At 38.5% G+C, this 9,898-nt stretch overlaps 1 protein-coding gene across 1 annotated transcript; it reads right to left on the minus strand.

Annotated features, from left to right (window-relative positions):
- Window positions 1-839: 839 nt before the first annotated feature.
- Window positions 840-4,002, minus strand: LOC143588531 (protein DETOXIFICATION 46, chloroplastic-like). Its single transcript, XM_077069537.1, has 13 exons — window positions 3,680-4,002; window positions 3,330-3,438; window positions 3,118-3,173; window positions 2,960-3,015; window positions 2,736-2,874; window positions 2,525-2,662; window positions 2,372-2,440; window positions 2,164-2,274; window positions 1,937-2,065; window positions 1,723-1,800; window positions 1,341-1,412; window positions 1,175-1,237; window positions 840-1,018 (listed from the first exon to the last, which is right to left on the minus strand). The coding sequence occupies exons 1-13, from the start codon at window positions 3,833-3,835 to the stop codon at window positions 917-919; spliced, it is 1,278 nt and encodes a 425-aa protein (XP_076925652.1). The 5' UTR covers window positions 3,836-4,002; the 3' UTR covers window positions 840-916.
- Between the last annotated feature and the right edge of the window lie 5,896 nt (window positions 4,003-9,898).

Genomic DNA, 9,898 nt, shown 5'->3' on the forward strand with positions numbered 1-9,898 from the left:
TCTCTTAACTGAATGGGTCGCCTAATGGTTCGGTTGCTTCTTCATAAACCCACTGGACTAACTCCTTGAGCTGGTGGTTATGTTGTTCATTACATTTGTGTTCTAACTACTACTTCTATCTTTCATATGATGTATTAATATGCTAATGACTTGTTACTTTTTTTGCTTTTGTTCATTACACGTCTGCAACAACAAATGACATTGAAAGTCGGAATATAACTTTATATGCATATACACATGTTATCAGAGAAAGTGTTAAAAATATTGCTAGGATATGTGGGTGTCTCAACGGGATTTCTTTTGACACGTGGCGTTGCCTGGTTGGTTGAAAATCTTGTCAAATAATGATTATTAACTTGGCTCTTGGCATGTTGACGGGATTTAGGGGAGAGCCGATTCTGATGGACAAAATGGTGAGACTTTGACCAATCAAATGTCCATTTTCTCAAATATAGATAAATATACACCAACTCTTGTGAAAATTATAGTTCTTAATAAATTATATAAAAGGCGAGTGAAAATATGAATGGGTTTTTAAAAACCAATATATTTTATCTAACTACAAAAGGAAGACATAATGCATATTTATTTGGTGCAAGAATCCAGTGATAAGTAGTTTATGGTAAAGAGGTGTGTAAGTCAGTAACTTAATTATTAACAAATATTATCTTTTAGATTAAATTTGATAAAATTCTTGGTAAAAATAATAATAAAAATTACCAACTTGCATTACATGGGTGAGTACAACATGTTTTGAGCCTTCAAGGGCTCCATGCTATGCAAACTTGACTTGAATATAAAAAGAATAACAAGTTCTTGAATGTTTGATTGAAGCAGATTAACCATGCTATTGCAAAGACAAACTTGTATCATCCCTAATGTTAATGGGATTCAAAAATACCAATTATGGTTCATGCTAGGCTGCGCTGACCTTCCGGAGCTCATAACGAGTCATGTCCTCAGAGTAAAGGACGCCATTTGGCGAGGTGAGACGTAGCAGAGCAACAGTAAACCGAGACTGTAAAACACAGATAATAAAAGATGTTAAGAGTTTTACATTTTAACAATTATGTATGCATATAGTTACAGGGCTAATTCAATGCATTAGTATAGAACCCTTATCACAGTTAAAGCAATACAAGTGTTGATATGTAGTTTTAAGTTAAAAGTTTACCCATTGGAACAATGCTAAAGTCCACCAGCAGCCAGGCAAACCATATCCTAAATTGCTAAAAAGCTGAAAGCAAGAGAGCAGTACAAGATATTGATATAATCGATTTTGACCAATAATGTTTTCTACTTTTCGGAATATTTGATGGTCATTAAAACAAGTTCCTTACCATGAGGAGAAGACCACCAAAAGTAAATATTGTGGTCATTGATATACTAACAAATCTCAAATCACGCCCAGCCTGCAAAGGTCAAAATCGGTAAGTATTTGTAGTTCTTTACAAAATCAGAATAAACAATGATATTAGTAATAATAATAATAATAATATTAGTTGCTTCACTTTGCAACCCTATCCAACCCAACCCAACCCAACCTAAGCATACATCAAAGTCCCATACATCTACGGTCAACAAAATGATTTAAGAATATGTGATATTATACTCTCAAATGTTACATTATAAAAGTAACTCCTAGATTCGGAGAGATAATAAGATTAATATTCAAATAAACAAAGCATTAAAAATATAAATTTCAAGGTAATATAAGCATACCAACAATGTTCCTTCAAGGCTATGAGTACTTGCAGTCACAGACAAAGCAATAAAGTATGGAAGTAACACTTTGTGCATCTGCATTAACAGAAGGTAACAGTAAAATTCAAGAAACAATGTTCAATTATTTCATAAAACTGTAGTGATTAATAATGTAATAGATAGTGACATAAAAATGAAAAAAAAAATTAAGGAAAAGGAAGGCAGGACTAACCTCCTTTATGACAAGAGGATCAGGGGAAAATACTTTGGGAAATAACCAGGGAATAATTGTACCAACAACACCTAATATTAAACCACAAGATGCACCAATTATCACCAATGACTTTAACAGCGTTCTTGCCTGCGGGACATCATCAAATCACAAGCACATTTGTGATATTATCATATACAAATTTTAAAATATTAAGCTACAATGACTGCAATTATAACATCACTAACCTTTGATAGACTTCGTTTAGCACCATATATAAGCTCTGGCATAAACGATTGTGCAGTTTGAGAAAGAGGCTCGCCAAATACAGTGAACATTGTGTATACTTGAACAAGAACCTACAAATATTAAACTTGTCACACTAACAAATCCTAATTTGACCATATAGTATATTTTAACCTTACAAGAATCTAAGAGTCAATCAGTCAAAATAACCTGATGAGCAGCAACGGTATGTGTGCCCATTGATGTAGCAAAGTATATAAGTAGAGAATAGAATGCCACCTAAAACACCAAACAGCATAATATAAGAACCATCTTCTCAGATTGCCAACAATAAAAACAGCCAATCATACGTAAATGTCAAACCTTTGACATCATCATCATAAATACTGGAGCAGCAAGCTGGAAAATCTGTAAAAGTTCATTAGCTGTTGGAACAGCAATGGAATAACCATTATACCCTTTATCTTTCAGAGATTCAATCATCATAAATCCTGCAACCACCTACAGCATGTATAAAGTGTGACACACATAAAAAATCAACTTGGCATGATGAAACAATTTTTATTGAGCATACCTGAGATACCATTGTTGCCCATGCTGCTCCAGCAATACCATAGTCTAAAACTAAGCAGAGTACCACATCACCAACGCCATTTATAACACTTGCAACAGCCAGAGCCTTCAAAGGCCCCCATGAATCCTTCATTCCAAGACTGGTCAAAAAAGAAATATAACTTCTTTATTATAAGATTCTACCAAAATAATCATCAGTTACTCAAAAAAACATGTTATGTTTGCCTTGCACTTTGAGCAACCCATCCAACAAGCACTGCAGGCCACGCTAAGCCTCGAATCTATTACCATATAACGTATACATGTTATCATGTAATATAGAGTTTAAATATATATGTATCAAGCAACTGCTATGTAAAAAGGGTTTGTAGATTCCAAAGAACCTGAATGTATGTGTTTGCTGCTGATAACATATCTGCATTCTTAGCTCCAGCAAAAGCTGAAATGTATAGACAGATTCACTGGTGGTTTTATTTGTGCTTCAAGATCAAGAACCTCTTAATGTGCTAAGTCTAAATTTATTATATGTATCAAGTGTCTAGTTGAAAAGGAATTGTTATAGAAAGAGAAATAAAATCAAAAGAGTTGTTATTACCGGTGAGTGCCCATTCACCCCGGAATTTTGTAAAGAAAAGCATCATTATACCACATGTCAATCCCACAAAAAGCAAAGTTGATATCTGATGCTGCACCTCAGATTGATCCTGCACAGTCAAATACTCAACAAAGGTTATTAAGTAAGTATCAACAGCTAGTTTTAATATCAGTGATGGTCACTCTAGTACAAACTAGGATATAAGATAAGAAACCACTTGAAATCTGATGGCATTTAATATCCAGCCAGCAGTTTCCCTCATAACTTGTCACAAAATACAATAATGCTTTCCAAAAACCAGAAAGCAACAAAAAGGGAGTTTTGGAAAGATGAATCAATGTCAAATAAACCTGGTTAGCTAGTGAAGTGGCGACCAAATTTGAAGTGGCTACAGAAAGAAACATGAATCCGTAACTCATATAATCACAAAGCACCGTCCCAGGCCCTAAAGCGGCTAATTCGACGGAGCTGGACTGGCCGATGACAGCAGTATCAATCAAACTCATCAAGGGTCCACACAGCCACAGCCCCGTAGCCGGTCCAGAAAACTTCAAAATGTCCACCAACTGATCCCACAGACTCTCATTTAAATCATCATCCTCCGCCTTACTACTACTCACCACCTCCTCATTCTCTTCATCATCACTAGTAATACTCCCGTCGTTTGTGTTTGTGTTAGCATGAGTAATAATTAACCGGTTTCTTCTTCGGAACTGAAGCGGAGGATAATGAGGTGATTTCCGCTGCGGTTGAATGCGCCAATACAAGTGCAAGGGATTGGATTTGAGGCAATAACTATAGTTATAGTGGCACTGTGGAATTATTAGGGTTTTGTTCATGATTTTTTGTGTATTGTATTGTATTGTATTCAACAAAACAAGAAGAAGATGAATTGATGGTTGAGACGTGCTATGATATACTTACTACCTGACTAAATAAAATAATCAACTAGAAACATTCTAAATGTCTCGGTGAACCAAGTTCCGCATGAGCTCAAGTCAAAACGAGCCATCTTTATCTTATGCCTTGTGTTTTCCTTGTCAGTATTGTCAAATCACCACCCTCACTGACTGTAACATCCCGAAATTTCAAGATAATATTAATTATATTACTTAATAATAGAGGGAAAGTTTACTCGGGTTATCAGGAAATAAATAAAAGAATAGTAGTTGGTATGGGTCGGGCTAGTGTCGGGTAATGGACGTTGGTTATGGATTTGGATTAATAGAGATGTGTTAAATAAGAATGGGCCTTAGGTCCATGGGATTTCAGGGATATAAATATCCCATAAACCCCAAAATATCTTTCATATTTCACCAAACTCCCTAACACACACATACCCACTAACTTCGCTGGAACCGGCTGAGCCAAGGGAAGAATCGGGCAGGTCCGAGAGAGAGCGATTAGTTGTGTTAACAAGTTAAACAAGATCCAAACAAGCTCAAAAAGGTATGATTCTTGGCCTTTAAGGTTTAAAGATCCAAGCTTTTTAGTGTATAAGCGACCGAAGATGGTCGGGAAGCGTAGTGAGTGATATTGAACCATAGCAAGGGTGTTAAAATCGCTCAAAATGCTGGAAAGAAACCGAACAGCGGCTATCTGGGTAACTTCGCCTGCATCTGGGCAACTTCGCCTTCAACGCGATGAACTTCGCCTGCAAGCTAAGTTCGCCTGATGAACTTCGCCTGCAAGCTAAGTTCGCCTAATGGCAACTTCGCTGTAAAGTTAAGTTCGCCTAACTGGTAACTTCGCCTGAGGCCAAGTTCGCCTGATGACAACTTCGCCTGAAGCCAAGTTCGCCTGATGGCAACTTCGCTGTAAAGCTAAGTTCGCCTAAGGTTAACTTCGCCTAGAGCTAAGTTTGATTAGAAAATAAATTAAAAAGCGATAAGTTAAGTAAGCTAATACTAGGCCACCAGATTAGATCAGACGAGTATTGATACGTGTAACTTGTACAGTCAGCCGAGCTCAGATAGAGAAGGGATTTACAGTTATCAGAAAAAGAAGCAGAATTCAGGTGAGTTTCTAGCCCCATTTATGTGTTACGTTTTCGGGGCTGTGTGCATACTCAATATGTTTGTTAATACACTTATCCTAAGAGATAAGTGTATGCCTTATATGGATAATGTGAAATATATGAATGATTGCTTGATGGTACGTGAACGATCTTCGGATATTGCACGTACTGTCAGGTTGCAGCGCTAAGAATAAGGTAAGTATGTTATGTAGGTTTATGTGTATGAATATGATAGAGATAGTAGAAGAAAGAAATGATAACGTATGGTTGTATGGTTACGAAGAGGGTACCGAGCCCTAGTAATACTCGAGGAATGTAGGGCGTAATGCTCTTTATAATGTAAGATATGAAAGTAAGATAATACAAAAGAAAGTAAGAAAGTATGAACGAAAGGATATAATTTTATGTGTATGCCGTGTATGGTATATGTGATCGATATGAATGATTGCTTGACGGTACGTGAACGATCTTCGGATATTGCACGTATCGTCAAGGGAAGTGACTAGCTCCTTACATGGATATTAAATAATAAAGTATAGTGTTCCTTTTATGGAAGGTATAGTGTTCCTTTTATGGAAGGTATAGTGTTCCTTCTATGGATAGTATAGTGTTCCTCCTATGGAAATTATATATGGTAGGGTAATGGTAATGGTTCTTTTAATAGATATTACGTGACGATCCTCCTATGGATAATTATACAAGGTTAAGGTAGTAATATGTGTCTTCGGATACGGGAAATAATATATGGGAATAAATTGTATGATACCTGATTAACTAGAACTCACTCAGCGTAGCTGACTTTTAGTATGTACGCAGGTGAGCTGATTACAGAGCTAGCAAGAGGATGACGCATGGCATGGATTGAACGGCTGGCATCTGAAGAAAGAAGTAAAGATGTTTTGAATATAAAGTTTTGTGTTATGGTATCAAAGAAAAGATTTAATGTTTTGTAACAAATGATTGATGTTTTATATTCCGCGAAAAGTTTTAATAAACTCTGATTTGAAGGACTGTGTTTATGAGTAAATCCGATGCTAAAGTAGGGCTACCGGGTTCGGGGCCTTACAAGTTGGTATCAGAGCATAAGTTCGAGAGATTTAAGCATCCTACATGCTTAGACTCGAACAGAGAATGGGATTTAAGTAAGAAAAGAAAGAAGATGCCAGTTCAAGAATGCCATGTGTCGCTCAAGCAAAAAAAAAATCATAAAGGTAAGGTGTATGATTAAATGATATATGTTAATGAGAAAGAAAAGATACGTGAACGATAAGGATAGAAGTAATTGATTGTTTGATTTGACTAACTGCTTAAGTAGAACCAGCACAAATAGACTCATAAAGGGAAGCGAATAGGACACGGAAAGCAACGTGATCAGCTAGTCACAACTGGCCACTGTTATTACCTGTTAGCCTTGCTATCCTTGTACTAAATAGTTCCTTGAGTGATGATGTTTGTGTTGTCCCTTTAAGAATACTGATGGCTGGAGCTGGAGAAGTTGTGGGAACTGGGGGTCGCACTGGACGTCGTGGCAGGCCTCGTCTTGTCCGGCAACCATCGGTAGAAGAAGCATCCCACACCGAAGATGAAGGGAGCGCCGCTGGAGGAGACCAGAACAACAACGAAGAAGTTCAACTTAGCCCTGCAGTTCAAGCAGCCATTTTCAAGCTGTAGTTGCTGCTGTGAAGAACCTGAATCCCGAAGGATCTGCTGGAAGCCGTGAACGAACCGTTGAAGGGGCAGGTGGTAATAATAGAAAGGATGACGAGAGGGAAAGGGGTGACTCGAGTGAGGTAAAGTCTGTGAAAGATGATGATAGGAATAGGGGCCGAGGCGGTTGCAACTATAAGTCCTTCAAAGGTTGTGACCCGCCTAAGCTGACTGGTTTAGGAGACGCAATCGCTACTCTTCAGTGGATAACCGCCATGGATAAGGTTATCCGCATTAGCGAGTGTCGTCCTGACCAAGCTGTCGGTTATGCCACTCAATCTTTTGAAGATGAGGCTATGTATTGGTGGGAGAGTGTGGAGCAGAGGAAGACCCGTGAAGAGATCAAGGAGATGAGTTGGAATGACCTAAAGGACATGGTGATGAAGAGGTTCTGCGCTGATACAGAAGTTGAAAGAGTGGAGATGAAGTTTCTGAATTTGAAAGCGGGAGAGATGACACAACGGGAGTATACTACTGAATTCAACCGCATGTCTAGGTTGGTACCTGACATGGTGAACACCGAAGCTAAAAGGATCAAGTGTTACGTAAGGGGACTTCCGCGGAATGTTCGCACTTTGGTTAAGTCTAGTAAGCCCGCAACATTTGACTCGGCCGTGGAATTGGCCGAGATGATTTATGAGGACCTTGCCAACTGTGAAAGGGAGAAGATGGAACCGAAGAAAAAGAACCCAACCCCAGAACCAGAGAAAGCCAATGAGGTGGATCCACGCAAAAAGAAGGCAAGGCAAGAGGGGTTCACTACTTGTGAAAAATGTGGGAAGAGACACCCCGGAGAGTGCAGAAAGGGATTAGGTGTTTGCTACAGGTGTGGAAGAGTAGGACATTCCTCTTGGGAATGTAATGATTACCATAGGTGTCACAACTGTGGAGGACGTGGGCACCTAGCAAGGGATTGCAAGAAGCCAAAGGGAGGACATGAAGGAGAGAAGAGTGCTTGAGGTTTAACAGATTCCTCCGTATCCTTAGAGAAGACATTCAAGAAGCCTAGATGCTAGCCATAAGTATTAAATCTATGTGTAACTTATTGATGACTCGATGCGTGTTGTTTTATGATGAAATTTAGACTGGTGTTTATTAATTATGGTACGAATTGTCTGAATGCATGTTAGTCATGATAAATTGACGTGTTGTGATAGAGTGTCGACTTAGGCTTTAGCATTAATATGATATAAGACAAAGCCTCTTAAAGATCGAAACGAGACTTGGTACATTGAGGGCCTCATGGACAAGCTACCTTAAATAGCTAATACACGTGACCACCATTCGATAACTGCAAAGTCGGAAATAAGAAGGGTAACTCAGAAAACGAAGGCGATTCAATAAAGCGTGTAAATATAAGAAGTTTTCCTTTTATAGGGAATAAGTTAGGTTTCGGGGACGAAACCTCTTTAAGGAGGGAAGACTTGTAACATCCCGAAATTTCAAGATAATATTAATTATATTACTTAATAATAGAGGGAAAGTTTACTCGGGTTATCAGGAAATAAATAAAAGAATAGGAGTTGGTATGGGTCGGGCTAGTGTCGGGTAATGGACGTTGGTTATGGATTTGGATTAATAGAGATGGGTTAAATAAGAATGGGCCTTAGGTCCATGGGATTTCAGGGATATAAATATCCCATAAACCCCAAAATATCTTTCATATTTCACCAAACTCCCTAACACACACATACCCACTAACTTCGCCGGAACCGGCTGAGCCAAGGGAAGAATCGGGCAGGTCCGAGAGAGAGCGATTAGTTGTGTTAACAAGTTAAACAAGATCCAAACAAGCTCAAAAAGGTATGATTCTTGGCCTTTAAGGTTTAAAGATCCAAGCTTTTTAGTGTATAAGCGACCGAAGATGGTCGGGAAGCGTAGTGGGTGATATTGAACCATAGCAAGGGTGTTAAAATCGCTCAAAATGCTGGAAAGAAACCGAACAGCGGCTGTCTGGGTAACTTCGCCTGCATCTAGGCAACTTCGCCTTCAACGCGATGAACTTCGCCTGCAAGCTAAGTTCGCCTGATGAACTTCGCCTGCAAGCTAAGTTCGCCTAATGGCAACTACGTTGTAAAGTTAAGTTCGCCTAACTGGTAACTTTGGCTGAGGCCAAGTTCGCCTGATGACAACTTCGCCTGAAGCCAAGTTCGCCTGATGGCAACTTCGCTGTAAAGCTAAGTTCGCCTAGCTGGTAACTTCGCCTACAGCTAAGTTCGCCTAAGGTTAACTTCGCCTAGAGCTAAGTTTGATTAGAAAATAAATTAAAAAGCGATAAGTTAAGTAAGCTAATACTAGGCCACCAGATTAGATCAGACGAGTATTGATACGTGTAACTTGTACAGTCAGCCGAGCTCAGATAGAGAAGGGATTTACAGCTATCAGAAAAAGAAGCAGAATTCAGGTGAGTTTCTAGCCCCATTTATGTGTTACGTTTTCGGGGCTGTGTGCATACTCAATATGTTTGTTAATACACTTATCCTAAGAGATAAGTGTATGCCTTATATGGATAATGTGAAATATATGAATGATTGCTTGATGGTACGTGAACGATCTTCGGATATTGCACGTACTGTCAGGTTGCAGCGCTAAGAATAAGGTAAGTATGTTATGTAGGTTTATGTGTATGAATATGATAGAGATAGTAGAAGAAAGAAATGATAACGTATGGTTGTATGGTTACGAAGAGGGTACCGAGCCCTAGTAATACTCGAGGAATGTAGGGCGTAATGCTCTTTATAATGTAAGATATGAAAGTAAGATAATACAAAAGAAAGTAAGAAAGTATGAACGAAAGGATATAATTTTATGTGTATGCCGTGTATGGTATATGTGATCGATATGA

This window comes from Bidens hawaiensis, unplaced genomic scaffold (assembly GCF_021521415.1).
Source record: "Bidens hawaiensis isolate Kalapana, Puna unplaced genomic scaffold, B.hawaiensis_p1.1 tig00000190_1, whole genome shotgun sequence".
NCBI lineage: Eukaryota > Viridiplantae > Streptophyta > Magnoliopsida > Asterales > Asteraceae > Bidens > Bidens hawaiensis.

Bases quoted from the DNA above. Each gene is read 5' to 3' on its own strand.
- LOC143588531 (XM_077069537.1), bottom strand. From the start codon at position 3,835: ATGAGTTTGATTGATACTGCTGTCATCGGCCAGTCCAGCTCCGTCGAA. The intron at 3,439-3,679 runs GTTTATTTGACA...TTGACTGTGCAG, and splicing joins CCACTTCACTAGCTAACCAG to GATCAATCTGAGGTGCAGCA. The intron at 3,174-3,329 runs GTAATAACAACT...TATACATTTCAG, and splicing joins GGGTGAATGGGCACTCACCG to CTTTTGCTGGAGCTAAGAAT.